This window comes from Capra hircus, chromosome 12 (genome assembly GCF_001704415.2).
Source record: "Capra hircus breed San Clemente chromosome 12, ASM170441v1, whole genome shotgun sequence".
NCBI lineage: Eukaryota > Metazoa > Chordata > Mammalia > Artiodactyla > Bovidae > Capra > Capra hircus.
The window spans coordinates 14,619,993-14,637,723 of record NC_030819.1 but is presented as its reverse complement, the minus strand read 5'-3'; the positions used below and the strand labels follow the sequence as shown (position 1 = coordinate 14,637,723).

Sequence of the window (17,731 nt, the reverse complement as noted above, 5' to 3'; positions counted from 1 at the left end):
TGAACAAAGAAAAAGGTAGCAGAGAGGGGTAAGAAATTTGTTTCTCTATGAACAAGCCCTGCTCACAGCTGGCCCTTGTTCCCATTCTCTCATCATCCCAGCCCAATAGAAAATAAAGATGGTTTATGTACAGGAAGCATGCTCTTGCCATCACCTCCTGCTCTAAGAGCCTTTTAAAACTGAAACATTGGCACAAGAGCTTCTTATGAAAGTTGCTCAGTTGTGTCTGACTCTTTGCAACCCCCTGAACTATGCAATCCATGGAATTCTCCAGGCCAGAATACTAGAGTGGGTAGCCTTTCCCTTCTCCAGGGGGTCTTCTCAACCTAGGGACTGAACCCAGGTCTCCCAACTTGCAGGCAGATTCCTTACCAGCTGAGCCACAAGGGAAGCCCAAGAATACTGGAGTGGGTAGCCTGTCCCTTCTCCAGCGGATCTTCCCAATCCAGGAATCAAACCAGGGTCTCCTGCATTGCAGGTGGATTCTTTACCAATTGAGCTATATGGGAAGCCCAAGACATTGGCACAAACACATCCAATGTTTTCCACCCTAAACTGTACATCCAGAGATTAATAGAATAGAGTCTAGCTTCAGTTGGAGCATCACAAGGAAACCAGGCTGGGGAGGTTCCTAGGCTCTCGGCCCCAGGGAATACTGTGTTAATAAGTCTCTACCCTCTAGAAGCTGGGATGTTCCTTGGAGTCAAAAACTAAACATGGCAGAAGCCAAGCTAAAAAAACAAAACAAAACAAAAAATGCCATCCATGGTTCTCCTTCTAACAAACACTGCAGGTGCTGCTTTGGAAGAAATATTACAAATAATCTCTTTCCCAAGGCAAAAATCAAATCTTAAACCAGTGAGTTGGGAGGCATTGAGGCTTAATTCCTGAGTAAGACTTAGGGAAAGCAATTTTCTTTCCCAAAACTAAAGAAACACTTGCTCATCCTGCCAAACGGTCACTCCATCCCACAACCTACCTCTTCCCTCTAGTCACACCCTAAAGGTTCCCTTCTCCTCTATTAAGGAAAATCAAACACTCAGTACGAATCCAAGTTACCAAAAGTAAACACCTCCATCCTCAACATCATTTCTTCCACAGACTTCTCAAAAGACAAAATGCCAAAAGTCTGGAAATCTTTCAGGAACTTGACTTTCAAAAAAGATTTTCCTTTTAAGCAATACTTTTTAAATTTAATGCAGAAAGTCAAGGTGGCTCATGTACAGGAGAAAAAGCTGGGCCATTTCTAACAGTCAGGAGAATAGGACATAACCGCTGCCACTCCTCACCTCTCAGGGGAGGGGACTGAGTAAACTCACACTGGCTCTTTGAGGTCATCCCACTTACACACCAGCATGTGGAAGACTTATCTCTAAGAGGGAATCCCTGATGACCTGGGGATGTCTGTGGGTCCCCATGGAGGTATATGCAGGGCCCAGGCATGCTGGGGACTTGCTGGATGTTCTGTTTTAATTATTGTTGGTTTCTCAAGAGCTCCACATCAACATCAGCCTGCCATTTGTTTTTCTGAGCATCATAATTCATTTTCTCATTGGACAGAGATTTTAATACTTCAAAATCCTAACTCGAAAAGCCTCACCTTGGACTGACATTGCCTGCCTCTTCCTTCTGGTGCTGCCAGGAATGCCTGCACCATGGGTGGTCACAGCACATGGCTTGGGAATCATGGATGATCTACAAGGTGTTCTGTGCACCAGAGGAATTAAGAGGGCTGGAGGTCATAAAGAAAATGTATTTGCATTTTAGAGCTTCCCAGGTGGCCCTAGTGATAGAACTTGCCTGACAATGCAGGAGATGTAAGAGTTGCTGGTTCAATTCCTGGGCAGAGAAGATCCCCTGGAGGAGGGCATGGCAACCCACTCTGGTATTCTTGCCTGGAGAATCCCATGGCCAGAGGAGCCTGGTGGGCTAAGGTCCATAGGGCCTCAAACAGTCAGACACGACTAAAGTGATTTAGCAGGCAGTACATTTGCATTTGAGAGAATCCTGGGCTGAGTTTAGATCTTCTACCATCTCAAATATAATGACCAACAAGCAGCATAGACAGAAGATCACAAAATGAGACATTGCTTCATAAAATCAGTTACTTAACTAACATTCTTTCCATCCAACTTAGTAACTAGGTTTAATCATCCCAAATTCAAAACAGCACCTGAAAAAGATATTTAAAATGTAAAAAAAAAAAAAAAAAGGCTAAATCATTACTAGCTTTGTCATGAGAAATCTTTTTTTTTGTAACTTCTCCGAACAGTAGATTGTCAACAACCAAGATTAGGCAAACAGAAGTATTTGTGTTGTATTTCAGGCTTCTTTTGGTGGACAGGAAAAAACAAAAAACAAAACTCTAAGGTTCACTTCTCCTTAAGTTTTAATGGCCCTCAACTTCTGGAATATCACTGCATTAGAATGAAGAGTTCTGCCAGTTATAACCCTAATACCACAAAGTTAGAAGGAGTTTCATATGCCAGTCAGCATCCTTACCTGGGGAATCAAGGCCACTCCTAGTTTTACACTGTAAACCACCAAGACATTGACTTAAACAACATGAACAAGCAACTCCCTCCTGAGAGAAAGTCCAGTCCTGGCACTTAACAGTTGATTTATCTGCTATCCACCCGGGGATGGTCTGGCCCCACCCAACTCTCACTCTAAGACCTAGGTCTGGAGTATACCTTTTGCGTGGGGAAGTGTATTTGGAAAATAGGAGAACTGCTCCACACCCTAGTAACTGACCTGGGGTTCTCATTCTCGCTCAGCAAATGCACCCCCAGAATCACAGATGTACTGGGTCTCAGCAAGCAACCAGGAGCACTTAGAGGACTCAACAACATAGAGGACTCAACCTCTGCCCAGATCATCAGTCCCAACATAGTCACCATCCAAGACGCAATGTCTTCTCACTGGTCCATGCAGGGAGCCCATCTGGAGCAATGTCTTAAGAGTATGGATAGATTTAGAGTTAGCTCTCCAGGGCAGCCATAAACTCATCCATTGGGAATAGTAATTAGGGCAAAGTGGCTTACTAAAGGGTTCCTGATCCATCTGAACTTAACATGACATGCTGCCAGTGTCAGAGTCCTAGTCACTTCCAGTATTGGGGGGAGATGTGGTCCAATCTGGACTCTACCCTCATTTATGATCCTTAATCTGACATCCTGTTCCAGGGAGCTCTTAGTATCCCATTTCTTATCCTTAGGCCAAGTTCGGGACACATGTGTCTGAGATCATGAAGACAAAGCTCTCAAGACAAGCCTTCCTGATCATGGACAAACTTCTAGTCATTGAGATGATCGGGCTCATAAGTCAGAGTGCCTGAGAGGGAACCTCAGTCTGTCCTTGACTCTTCATATGACCGCTGCTGCTGCTGCTAAGTCGCTTCAGTTGTGTCCAACTCTGTGTGACCCCATAGACAGAAGCCCATCAGGCTCCCCCATGCTTGGGATTCTCCTGGCAAAAACACTGGAGTGGGTTGCCATTTCCTTCTCCAATGCATGAAAGTGAAAAGTGAAAGTGAAGTTGCTCAGTTGTATCCGACTCTTAGCAACTCCACGGACTGCAGCCTACCAGGCTCCTCCATCCATGAGATTTTCCAGGCAAGAGTACTGGAATGGGATGTCATTGCCTTCTCTGTCATATGACTGCAGACACAACTATTTGAACAGAGTGCCTCTCTTCTAAAATGGAAGTAACATAATATCTATGACTTAATTGAATTAGCTAAAGTATTTGCTGATATGACATGCAAAGTGCTTATAGCATTTTTGATACATAATGTTTTTGGAGTACTTACTATTGCACTACTACACTATTAAAAGTACTGTTGCCCCTGCCACCACCACTACTACTGAGTATGATCCTCTGTTACTGCCACTAGTACTTCTAGTACAACAGAGGATGAGCCCCCACATTTACCAGGTCCTCGACTCCCCACTTCTCTGCCATGACCACCCAACAACCAGCCTCCTGAAAGAGGGGCCAGGGCTCTGCCAGTTGCACCTTATGCAGCCCCAGGCCTGCCCTTCCTTGATCCTTAGCAGGAAGCATGACTGGGGCTGGGAAACTGTGGAATCAACACTTCACCCTGCCACAAGGCACTGCAATATCTGGGTGGTCAGAGCCCTCTTAAAGGTAGCACTCTCCCCCATATACCTGTCCCCAGCCTCTGGCACAACGGCTAATCCACCCATGTCATTAATGAGAATTCAACCTGCCAGGACCATCCAGTCACCAGTGAATTGACAGATTTTCTAGTTTCTTCAGTTGTGCAGGGTGGACTTCACCTACCCATCTGCCTGCATGCTCTTCAGAAGAAAAAAGCCTTTAAATAAGAGCCACACCTTCCACCCGTAAACCACCTGTAAATCACCTCATCCACAATACAATGGAATGATGACAGCTCACCTAAAACACCCCTTTCTCAGCAACTGTATCTTCCATCCCTCCTGCTCCCACACACTCACAGGCCACCTGTGTCCCTAAGGCAGCTCTGAGGGACCACGAAGAGCATGAGCCACCCAGGGGGGTCTGCAGCAGACCTCCAGCATGCTCAGCCAGAACAGGGGAGCTGACGGCATTTTGTCCCCAAGTGAGACTGTCCCCAAAGTCCCCTGGACCTTGACCCAGGTTCTTCAGGGTCATGGAGGTCACTGCGTTCATGGCTTTCTATTCTGGTTTTCCTTGCACACCCCTTTCTCTACACTCTGCCAATCCCTGATACCAAGACTCCCCCTTCAACCAGAAAGCCACCCCTACAGCCAGGACAGAAACCAGCATGGAGGGTGAATGAATTCATGGTGAAACTGGAGCTCCTCCACACGGAGGTTTTGGCTCACAGTGCCAGCCCTTGGGGAAGTGGGAAGCCCAGGGAAGGATGTGCTCTTGGGAGTTCTGGGTAGCTGCAGCCCAGATGCAGGGTCCCGGGTTCTGTTCCCCTGGAAGGGGAGAGGTGATGATCCTATCTTAGGAAATCATTTATCACATGTGACCTGGTCAAATTAATTATTATTTGCTGAGTACCTATAATGAACTCCTTATTGCAAAACTCAGCCTTAAATTGAAGAAAGATGGGAAAACCACTGACTATTCAGGTACAACTTAAATCAAATCCCTTATGATTATACAGTGGAAGTAACAAACAGATTCAAGGGATTTATTAGATCTGATAGACAAAGTACCTGAAGAAATATGGACAGAGGTTCATGACATTGTACAGCAGGCAGGGATCAAGACCATCCCCAAGAAAAAGAAATGCAAAAGGGCAAAATGGTTATCTGAGGAGGCCTTACAAATAGCTGAGAAAAGAAGAGAAGCTAAAGTCAAAGGAGAAAAAGAAAGATATATCCACCTGAATGCAGAGTTCCAAAGAATAGCAAGGAGAGATAAGAAAGCCTTCCTTATCGATCAATGCAAAGAAAGAGAGGAAAACAATAGAATGACAAACACTAGAGATTTCTTCAAGAAAATTAGAGATACCAAGAGAACTTCATGCATAGATGGGCACAACAAAGGACAGAAACCATAGGGACCTAAGAGAAGCAGAAGATATTAAGAAGAGGTGGAAAGAATACACAGAAGAACTATACAAAAAAGATCTCCATGAGCCAGATAGTCATGATGGTGTGATCACTCACCTATAGCCAGACATCCTGGAGTGCAAAGTAAAGTGAGCCTTAGGAAGCATCACCATGAACAAAGCTAGTGGAGGTGATGGAATTCCAGTTGAGCTATTTCAAGTCCTAAGTGATGATTCTGTGAAAGTGCTGCACTCAATGTGCCAGCAAATTTTGAAAACTCAGCAGAGGCCATGGGAATGGAAAAGGTCAGCTTTCATTCCAATCCCAAAAAAGACAATGCCAAAGAATGTTCAGACTACCGCACAAGTGCATTCATCTTGTACTCTAACAAAGCAATGCTCAAAATTCTCCAAGTGTGGCTTCAACAGTATGTGAATGGAGAATTTCCAGAAGTTCAAGCTGCATTTAGAAAAGGTAGAGGAACCAGAGAACAAACTGCCAACATCCGTCAGATAGTAGAAAAAGCAATAGAATTCCAGAAAAACACCTACTTCTGTTTTATTGACTATGCCAAAGCTTTTGACTGTGTGGATCACAGCAAACTGTGGAAAATTGTTAAAGAGATGGGAATACACCAGACCACCTTATCCGCCTTCTAAGAAATCAATATGTAGGTCAGGAAACAACAATTAGAGCCAGACATGGAATAACAGACTGGTTCCAAATTGGGAAAGGAGTTACATCAAGGCTGTATATTGTCACCCTGCTTATTTAATTTATATGCAGAGTACATCATGCAAAATGCCCAGATGGATGAAGCACAAGCTGGAATCAAGATTGCCAGGAGAAATAGCAATAACCTCAGATATCCAGATGATACCACCCTTATGGCAGAAAGTAAAGAGGAACTGAAGAGCCTCTCAATTAAAATGAAAGAGGAGAGTGAAAAAGCTGGCTTAAAACTCAACATTCAAAAAATGAATATCATTGCATCTGGTCCCATCACTTCATGTCAAATAGATGGGGAAACAGTAGAAACAGTGAGAGACTATATTTTCAGGGGCTCCAAAACCACTGCATATGGTGACTGCAGCCATGAAATTATTATTATTATTTTTTACTTTACAATATTTTATTGGTTTTGCCATACATCAACATGAATCCACCACGGGTGTGCACGTGTTCCCAATCCTGAACCCCCCTCCGACTTCCTTCCCCATACCATCCCTCAAAAGACACATGCTCCTTGGAAGAAAAACTACGAACCACCTAAACAGCATATTAAAAAACAGAGATGTTGCCGACAAACATCTGACTAGTCAAAGCTATGGTTCTTCCAGTAGCCAAGTATGGATGTGAGTTGGACCATAAAGAAGACTAAGCACCGAAGAATTGATGCTTTTGAATGGTGGTATTGAAGAAGACTCTTGAGAGTCCCTTGGACTGCAAGGAGATCCAACAAGTCAATCCTAAAGGACTCAATCTGAACTGAGCACCTGTCAAATGTCTTATGTTACTGGGGCTCTACCCCAAGTATACTTCCTCCAAACAACATATTCCTTGAGGTCTTCAGTTCAGTTCAGTTCAGTCTCTCAGTCGTGTCTGACTCTTCGCGACCCCAAGAATCGCAGCACGCCAGGCCTCCCTGTCTATCACCAACTCCCGGAGTTCACTCAGACTCACGTCCATCGAGTCACTGATGCCATCCAGCCATCTCATCCTCCGTTGTCCCCTTCTCCTCCTGCCCCCAATCCCTCCCAGCATCAGAGTCTTTTCCAATGAGTCAACTCTTCGCATGAGGTGCCCAAAGTACTGGAGTTTCAGCTTCAGCATCATTCCCTCCAAAGAAACCCCAGGGTTGATCTCCTTTAGAATGGACTGGTTGAATATCCTTGCAGTCCAAGGGACTCTCAAGAGTCTTCTCCAACACCGCAGTTCAAATGCATCAATTCTTCGGCTCTCAGCTTTCTTCCCAGTCCAGCTATCACATCCATACATGACCACTGGAAAAACCATAGCCTTGACTAGATGGATCTTTGCTGGCAAAATAATGTCTCTGCTTTTGAATATGCTATGTAGGTTGGTCATAACTTTTCTTCCAAGGAGTAAGCGTCTTTTAGTTTAATGGCTGCAGTCAGCATCTGCAGTGATTTTGGAGCCCCAAAAAATAAAGTCTGACACTGTTTCCACTGTTTCCCCATCTATTTCCCATGAAGTGATGGGACCAGATGCCATCATCTTCATTTTCTGAATATTGAGCTTTAAGCCAACTTTTTCACTCTCCACTTTCACTTTCATCAAGAGGCTTTTTAGTTCCTCTTCACTTTCTGCCATAAGGATGGTGTCATCTGCATATCTGAGGTTATTGATATTTCTCCCGGCAATCTTGATTCCAGCTTGTACTTCTTCCAGTCCAGCATCTTAGGATACTCTTTTGATCAAGGATTAATTTTAGCATTTATATCATTTACTGAGCATCAACGATGTCCTAACATGGTCTAAAATGTCTTTGCTTCTCAGTCTTTCCTCCCATGACACTATGTGTTTATTGATTAAAAGACAAATAGTAATCTCCAGAGGACCAATTCCCTAGGTAAACGCCTGTTTATGCTGAAGATAAATACAACCACTAGGCTACAGGATGTTAAACCACTGGTCTCTCTCACCAGTCGCATCCATCTCAGTACTGGCCCACGTACAATGAAAGCAATGCACTGTATATTAAAGTCTTTACCTCAAAAAATATAAAAATTGCAGATAACAAACAGGATTTCCAGTAGCACTTTATGATTGCTTTCCCTAAAGAAGGCTTCCATCCACTTTTCTCAGCTCTTTCAACTTCTTGCTTCCAGTACCTGTGATAAGAAAAAGCACAGTAAAGAACAGCCCTGTCATAGGGAAAATGGGGGAGGGGCCAAAGTAGAAGATAAGCCTTCACTACAGGGCACTCTGTGGCTGCCCCCATAGATACTGGCTAACCTCTCACAGGGCTCCTGAAAGATGAGTGGTGTAGACTGAAGCACCAGAAAAACAGGCCTTGAGGCTTTGCTTCATTCACAGGTCATGAGCAGCTCAGAAGGGTAGACACTGTCCTCCAGGGACCCCACCTCTGGGGACAGAGCTTGGCCTCCAGGGCCTTGGCTGCGGGCTCCCTTCACATCCACAGATGCACAGGGAACACAGGCTCCCTCAGCCTCCAAAGTGGGCTAAGCCTGGGGTCAGCCTGAGGGGGTGAGTGAGCGTGCAGACTCAGGGAAGGAGGCTCACGAGAACCCAGAGGAAGGCAAAGCCCCTGCACACCTTTAGCCCCACGTGGAAATTCTCACTCTTCCTTCCCTTCTCCCTGCTGTCTGTGCTCACCCTTGCAGCTCTTCTCCAAGGTGCTGGGAGCAATCTTCTGAATGTACTGAGTGTATCTCATTTTCTTTCAATTTCCATTTATGACCAAATAGGAAAAAGGGGTTTATCCACCTGTTAAAAATTAAGAGAAAAGGAGAGTGGTATATATTCAAATTATACAACTCTAATTAGAATCCTACATTCATGGGCTTTGAAAAAAATAGTCTACACTGTAAATATATAGAAATATGGAAGAAAAAAATGGATATTTACACACACAGATGATGCCACCCTTATGGCAGAAAGTGAAGAGGAACTAAAAAGCCTCTTGATGAAAGTGAAAGTGGAGAGTGAAAAAGTTGGCTTAAAGCTCAACATTCAGAAAACGAAGATCATGGCATCCGGTCCTATCACTTCATGGGAAATAGATGGGGAAACAGTGGAAACAGTGTCAGACTTTTTTTTTGGTGGTGGGGGCTCCAAAATCACTGCAGATGGTGATTGCAGCCATGAAACTAAAAGACACTTACTCCTTGGAAGGAAAGTTCTGACCAACCTAGATAGCATATTCAAAAGCAGAGACATTACTTTGCCAACAAAGGTCCATCTAGTCAAGGCTATGGTTTTTCCTGCGGTCATGTATGGATGTGAGAGCTGGACTGGGAAGAAAGCTGAGAGCCGAAGAATTGATGCATTTGAACTGTGGCATTGGAGAAGACTCTTGAGAGTCCCTTGGACTGCAAGGAGATCCAACCAATCCATTCTAAAGGAGATCAGCCCTGGGTGTTCTTTGGAAGGAATGACGCTAAAGCTGAAACTCCAGTACTTTGGGCACCTCATGCGAAGAGTTGACTCATTGGAAAAGACTCTGATGCTGGGAGGGATTAGGGGCAGGAGGAGAAGGGGATGGCAGAGGATGAAATTGCTGGATGACATCACTGACTTGATGGACGTAAGTTTGAGTGAACTCTGGGAGGTGGTGATGGACAGGGAGGTCTGGCATGCTGCGATTCATGGGGTCACAAAGAGTCGGACACGACTGAGTGACTGAACTGAACTGAACTGTCTAGCTCTATATCCTGAGAGACCCTGGAAGCAATGACATACTAGTAGCAAAGAACACTCCTGACCCAGATCTCAAAGTTAATTTTTTCAACATACACAATTATTTTTTTCTTGTGGTGAGAACTTTTAAGGTCAATTCTCAGCAGCTTTCAAATATGCAATAAAGCGCTATAACTGTGGTCACTCTACCAGACGTTACATTCCCATGACTTACTTTAGGGAAGTCTGTCCCTTTGGCCCCCTCCACCCAGATCCTTACTTATTAATATCTTTCTTCTCTAAAAGGAACCAAGGTTCCTTGAGGAAGTGGCTGGTTCCAAGGTTGGGGCAGTGTGTTTTAGCACCCGATAATCACCTTTCTTAATTGCAATATAAATGCCTGACATTAAGCTTTGGAGACATACACCTCAAAGCTATCCATCTCCAATGAACATGAGTCAGTTATACAATTAGATAAGGAGCCAGACCGCCCCACCCATGAAGTTCTCTTTTTCAGAAAGTGCTGGTTGACCTGATAACAGACCATCTCACTGACTGCTTGCTTCTCCCTTCCCGCTCTTTAATTCCCGCTCTTATTTTTTAAATTCACCAATAAAGTGAACCTGCTAAATCCTAGCACACCCCACCCTCGATCCCCAAAAGACAGAACACCAGGTCCAAGCTCTTTCACTCACTAGTTTTCACAGTCTCTTTCTCTCTCTCTTTCTGCCTAGGACCTCATTATATAGCTCCAGGCATGCCTTGTACTCTTCAGGTCATGTGAGTGATATACCTTGGCATTTGAAAGTTCCCTGAAGGTTGTTGCTAAGATGTGTCTCACAATCCTAAGAATCACAAGGGCCAGTCCAACCACAATACTGGCTCCAGAAGGGGAATGCCTGTGGGGGCTGCTGTAACTAGTACAGGCCAAGATGAGCAGAGCCCCAGGCATTACTACCAACCACATCACAGTCTACAGGCTGAGACCAACAGGCAGAGAAAGCAGAAGATGGACCTGGGACAACTTGCGCCATAAAATAAGGAAGCACTCAAGGAATCATGAGGATGTGTAGGAGGACAGAGAAGCCAGCTTGAATTGCTCTTGCTAAACAAATCTGGGATTCTTTAGGCATCAAAATAAAGGGCAATGAATCACAATCTATTAAATAACCAAAGGATCCATGAATCCACACTGCTACATATATATGAGAGAAGGGAAAGCTCTTGCATTCAAGAATGCAAATAAACATAGAATGAACAATGGAGTTAGAAAATTATCAATGGAAGCTAAGCCTAGTGGTTGAAAGTTTGATGTGCAGCATGGTATTCATATAACCTCAAATCATTTTTCTGCAAATTACTTATTAACTATAAAATGAAAAGGGCTTCCCTGGTGGCTCAGCTGGTAAAGAATCCGCCTGCAATGTGGGATACCTGGTTTCGATCCCTAGGTTGGGAAAATCCCCTGGAGGAGGGAATAACTACCCACTCTATTATTCTGGCCTGGAGAAGTCCATGGACTGTATAGTCCACGGGATCATAAAGAGCTGGACATGACTGAGCAACTTCCACTTCACTTCACAAAATGAAAAACAGTAACTGTATAAAGGATTCCTCCAAACCCTATTCAAATTGATTATGTATTAGCTACATGTTAATAATATGTAGAAATAGCCCAAGGATTAACACTATTTTACTGGGTAAGGAAATTTCCAAAGCCAGACAATAATAACCCATGAGCAAAGATCATGTTTCTCTTATTTATTGCATTATTCCTAGTACAACATGGGTACACAGGAGATGTTTAAGAATTATTTTTTAAGTAAATGAACATCTATGAACTATTAAAGAAGGAAAAAGAGAGACTGAATTTCAGATTTTGCTAATCCTGGCAACTTGGCACCTCTAAAGAACTCCAGTACAGGAGTCTGAAGACTGGACCCAAGCACTGAGGACCCAGGGCCTCAATTGTCCTCTACTCCAATTTTTCACTCCAGGTGAGCATCACCATGACCCTTAATATCTGTTGCTCTAAATTTCCTTCTAAAACAAAAGCATTTGTCTCTGTGCTTTAACCACTTAACAGATTTGAAACACCTGGGTCATTCATCCTACAGTTATTCCCTATAGGAAATACTCAGACAATTAGCAGCAGGACTTACTCTGAAAGACCCTTTTTAAAAGTCTGCTTGCAGATTTTTATAGTCAGTGTGGGCCACTGAAGACCAATTAGATGTCATTAGCATAGAAACTACAATTTGGGGAACTTAATGGTTAATTTGAATTTGTAATTTGATTTGTGCCCCAGAGTTTTCTTTTGTTTAGGCTGTTTATAGGCATAATGAGCTAAATATCATGCACATTTGTAAGAATATCCTTCTTGGTCCCTTTTGGGAATGAGAGGCACTCCTTGGTCTTTATGAATGACAGGTTACTGTTTTGCCTTATTGCTTAACTTCATGTAGTGAAATAAAGCAGACAAAGTATGGAAAGAAAAAAAAAAAAAGGTTTCCTTGCAGAGGAAAAGATGCTTAACATCACAAATCCTTGTGTGTGCTAAGTCGCTTCATTCATGTCCATCTCTGTGTGACCCTATAGACTGTAGCCTACCAGGCTCCTCTGTCCATGGGATTCTCCAGGCAAGAATACTGGAGTGGGTTTCCATGCTGTTCTCCAGGGGATCTTCCCGACCCTAGGGATTGAACCCATATCTCCTATGTCTCCTGCATTGGCAGGCATGTTCTTTACTAAAGCCACTTGAATCCTTAGGGAAATGCAAATCAAAATCACAATCAGACACCACTTCACACTATTAGAAGGGGTGAAGAAGAAGGAGGAGGAGGGAGAGGTAGAAAGAGGAGGTGAAGGAAGGGAGGAGGGGGGACAAGGCGGGGGAGATGAAGGAGGAAAGGAGAAGGGAGGAAGATGAGCAACAAAAGGAGGCTTGGCAAGGATATGGAGAAACTGGAACACTTGCACACTGATGGTGGGGGTGTAAAACACTGCAGTCACAAAGGACAAACACTGTATGATTCCATTTTCATAAAGGTGCTGAGAGTAGTCAAATTCAGAAAGAAACAAACAGACTGTGTAGTTGTCAGAGGCTGAGGGAAAGGGGAGTGGGCAATTAGTGTTTGATGACATACTGATGCAGGGTGAAGAGTTCTGGAAACTGGTTGCACAATAATGTGAATGTACTTAACAACATTGAACCAAATGCTTAAAAATAATTCAGATGGTAAATTTTATGTTATGCACACTTTATTACTATTTTTAAATTAAATGAGAAAAAATTCTACTCAATACACCTCAGGTGTGAAATCTTCCTGTGTTAAAGTCTAGATCACAGCTTTCTGGTTATAAGAACTTGAACTAGCCACATATGCTCTCAGTATTGGCCTCTGACAAACAGGAGGAACATGTGGTGGTAACACTTCCCAAAGCTACTGTGGGGGTCCTCTGAGAGGATCGCTGATGCTCTGAACAAAGTCCTGTCAGACAAAGGGAAGCCATCACCCCCGACAGTGCTCTGCAGCAATCCTGTGTGGTCCCCAGTAGAAAGCCTCTGATAACTTTGATAGTTGAGGTTACAGCAATAGCAGAGTGCAGCAGGAAGAAGAAAGACTCTTCTTCCTTCCTGGCAAGGACTCAGCCATTGAAAAGCCATGGACACTTGTTTTGACAGTCCTCCCAACTTCCTTTTCCCTTCTATAAAGATGCTCTTCATCCCTTGCCCTTTGGGGACTTGCACATGGCTCACTCTGGTTGCAGGTATGGAACTGCGATTCTCTGCTGATCCTGAATAAAGCCATCTTTGCTGCAGAAATATCTGATATAGTCAAGGCAACAGAGGAAAGAGAGTCAACATGATCAGGGGACCCATGGACAACTCAGAAAGGCAAATTATCCACTTTACACATCTGAGTGGACATTAGCTAATACCTCTCAGACTGACCAGATGCAGAACTATAAAGACCAAAGAGATCAAGCATAAACTATAGGTGATAAATTTGGATATGTTAGGCTTTTTATTTTGCCTTAAAGACATGGTAGTAAATTTGAATATACCTTTGGGATATTCTACATCTTGCTTGGGGATGTAGTTATTGTATAAAGTCAGCAAAACTCATCACATGAAATGCTTAGGAAAGGGGAACAGATCAAGATCAGAGAAAGAGCCCTGGAGAGCTCACCCAGCCTCCATCAACAACATGTGGATTTTCTGACTTTTAATGAAGAACAACAAAATTCATGCAAGTATTGTTCTGAAAATGGTGCTAAGAAATCTGGTTTGATATTAAATATTTCTATGCTTTCATGGTTGAGTTACTGAGGACCTAACAGGACCAATCTCTCTAAACCATCTCAGCATTCAGCCAGTTCACGTCCCCCTCATGTCATCAGTTTCTCTGACAAGAATCTCTGGAGAGTCTGTCTTAACACTAGTGACAGTTTCCACTTCCACACTCCCTTTGCAAGGGGACAGTTCACTGACTGTGACGTGACCAGTGTCAGGGTAGTGAGGATGTAACCACTCCCTGAAGGGCCAAGTGCTTCTGGTCCAAGGCCCTGCCTCACCCTCATCTCTGGGGACAGGTCCTGCACTCACCTCAACCTGCTGGCCTCTGGGACGAGGGTGGAGAGAAATGCAGAGCTCACCCCAGAGGCTGCAGTGAGGACAGCGGGGACATTGCCAGGGAGAGTCTCAGCAGACTGGACATGGTTCATGAGTTGTGCCACTGATTTCCAATAAGGGTAAAAGGAAGAATCATTCAATAAACCATGATGGGAAGAAGAGCTGTTTCAGAAAAAAGGAGGAGGACTATCTTATATCAAATACTAAAAGAAATTTTAGCTGCCTTTATTCTTAGAAATGAAACAAAAATGCTGAAATAAAATGTTTACAGAGAGGTAGACGATGCTGGAATTTAAAAAAGGTTAAAAACCAACAGGAGAAAACAACATAAATAATGATCGCTCTAAAGTAAAGGACAAATGAAAATCTGGAAAAATATTATAAGCATTATTGAAAATTATTTCAAAATATAAATTACTCAGAGAGAAAAAAATCTATTAATAGACAATTCAAAGAAACAAACATAAATGATCAATAGACGTAAATGTTTCAAAAAAAAGTTCCATCTATATAGATCAATAAATTCAAATTAAAATTTTTTCATTTTTTTTAACTTTAGCCCTTGAAAAAAATGTAATTCACATACTCAGAGTTGGCAACAAAATAGGCACACTAAGAGCTACTCTGAGGGCAAACTAGCAGATCCCTAGCAGTCCAGATACTAAGACTCAGAGCTTTCATAGCCAAGAGCCTAGATTCTATTACCAGTCAGAAACTTATATTCCACATGCACTGCAGTGTGGCAAAACAAAATAGAAGAGGGCAAATTGATCTGAACATTGTGGAAAGCAATTCAACCTTTCACCAATTATCGTATTCCTAGGACTATAGGAAAAGGAAAGATACACCAAAGTATAGGTTCATGGATATGCATATCATAATTAGCAATAAACTACATTAAACTAAAGTACAAGATTGCATAAATGACAATTAAATACCATGCTCTGAACATAACAATGTCATAAATAAATGAACTAGTTTTATAGAAAAGATGCATGCATGTGCACAGGTATACAAAAAGAGTTCTGGAGGAAAGATTAAGAAACAACCAAAATATCAGCAAATCTATAAGGTAACAGAAATAAATCCTACTTTCTTGAGATCCAACTCCACCACTTACTAGCTGTGTGATGTGGACAATTTACTCAGCCTCTCTGCTTCAGTGCCTCTCTTCCTTCAGGTGTGAGGTAAGAGGTACTAGCTTCTTCCCCTCCAGCAGGAAAACTGGAAACAGGTGGCTACCCAAATCAATGAGGAGTCTTCACTTTCCCATTTCCACACAGACACACACACATTTTGCAAATCTACAAATAGAACATGACTGGAGAGTTGCCTGCCCTGCAGAAGTTAAAGAGACATGTGTCTCTTTTGTTATTATTTATAGTAACTACCCCTACACTCCTATTTCTAGGCCTCTCTTGCCTTAAGGGCTGCCAAATGGCCAAGAGATGTGGCTACACACACTGAACACACTACCATGAAGATAAGCACAGTGGCTCCCATCCCATGAGGATCCCCTATATCTTCCCCTTAAAAAAGGAGATGTCAGAATTTATGGGAAATATGAATGGGTTAGGGTCTAGAAACAAAAAAATCTAATTATCATCCAAGAGCAATTAAAACCCAAAGGTTCAGGCCCAGCTGTTTAGTACTGCCAGTTACCAGAGGGAAAACTTTCTTAAACCTCTCTGTGCTGTTTTTCATCTGTGTGTTTCCTCCCATCTCAGGGACCCCTGAGTGATTTCAGGACCAAATGACTCCTAGGTAGAACCACCTGCATCAAGATCTTTCACCTCTTCCCCAAAGGCTAAAGATGAGGATTAGACCCCACAGCCTTCAGTGACCTTATGCCCCAAGTGGTGCTCAAAGGTGAAAGCAGAAATATTCACAACAGGGAAAGGGGCTGTGATCAAATGCACACTCTACTCCAAGCTGTATATACCAGGCAAAAGTAAAACATGTTCAAGAACAAGGTCCCCATTCATTAAACAAAAAACAATAGAGTTTTTTTTTTTTTTTTACATACATGAAATTTGTCACAACTAGGTACCAGGACATGCAGTGTGAGCCACACAGGAAGAGAGAGAGGGAGGGAAAGAAAGACATGGTCATAGACACAGGGACAGACAGAGCCCAGCGCAGCTGAAACCCACGTGTCACCTAAGTTACATGGGAAATGGTGGGGACATCACTGGAAGATGGCAAAGACATCTAATGGCAGGGCACTAATTAGACAAAGGAAGCTGTTCATAAACTGCTTGCTTAGAGGGGAAAGGGTGCAAATTAGTTTAGAACTGGAAATCCTGAGCTGTACTGGGGAAGCCCGGTAAAGGTGGAATGTAGGGATCCAGTTCGTTCTCCGTTTGGGTGGCGACTCCCCCGGGGGCAATCTGGTTTTTTAACCTTCCTGCCTCCTGCTTCAGGGCCCTGGAGGATGCTGGAGCAGCGAGAGGCCAGGCTGGGAAATCCTGCGCCCCGGATACCAGGTTTCTGGGTCCCGCTCCTACGCCCAGGACTTCCACTCACTCCTCACGCCCAGGCGCAGGCGGGGACCACGCGGCCGGAGTGGGGAGGCTCCACCAGCTACCTGGGCGCCCGCGGAAAATGCTCCCTCGCCCTGAAGCTCCCCTTGGTCACTGAAATGTGCCTGCGGCAGGCGGGTCACAGCTCAGACGGGGCGCTCACCTGAGAAACAGGAGGGAACAGAAGTTCGAGTGCAGCAGCGGGTTGGGATTCACCTCCGGGTACACCAAGTGCGTCTTGTCAGCGGCCACGGGCTCCGGCGCCGGGACCGGCGAAGGCTCCGGCTGGGGCTCCGGCGTGGGCTCCGGGGCCGGCGTGGACTCCGGGGCCGGCGTGGGCTCCGAGGCCGGCATAGGCTCCGGGGCCGGCGTGGACTCGGGCGCGGGCGCCGCTTTGTCAGGGGAGTTGCTCGGACTGCTCATGGTGGCGCCGACTGGGATGCTGGAGGCTCAACCACAGTGCCAGTCCGCTAGGCGGTACCCCAGAACCACCTGCTTCTGGAAATGGAGCGGCAGCTCTTGCCTGATCCCAGCCTTCTGGACCACCCTCTAGGCGCCTCCTGGAGCCCTGAGTTGGGAGCGGTGTGGACAGCGGGACAAGGGGTGGCCAGACAGGAGCCACACGCAGGTGCGCGGAGAGGATGCTGGCGCAGCTG

At 44.3% G+C, this 17,731-nt stretch overlaps 1 protein-coding gene across 1 annotated transcript in view; it reads right to left on the bottom strand.

Annotated features, from left to right (window-relative positions):
* LOC102173859 (multidrug resistance-associated protein 4-like) overlaps window positions 1–17,498 on the bottom strand; it is a 180,169-nt gene extending 162,671 nt beyond the window's left edge. The window contains 4 exon segments of the mRNA XM_018056299.1: window positions 8,269–8,389; window positions 8,895–9,005; window positions 14,527–14,715; window positions 17,239–17,498. Coding sequence (XP_017911788.1) covers window positions 8,269–8,389; window positions 8,895–9,005; window positions 14,527–14,715; window positions 17,239–17,498 — 681 coding nt within the window.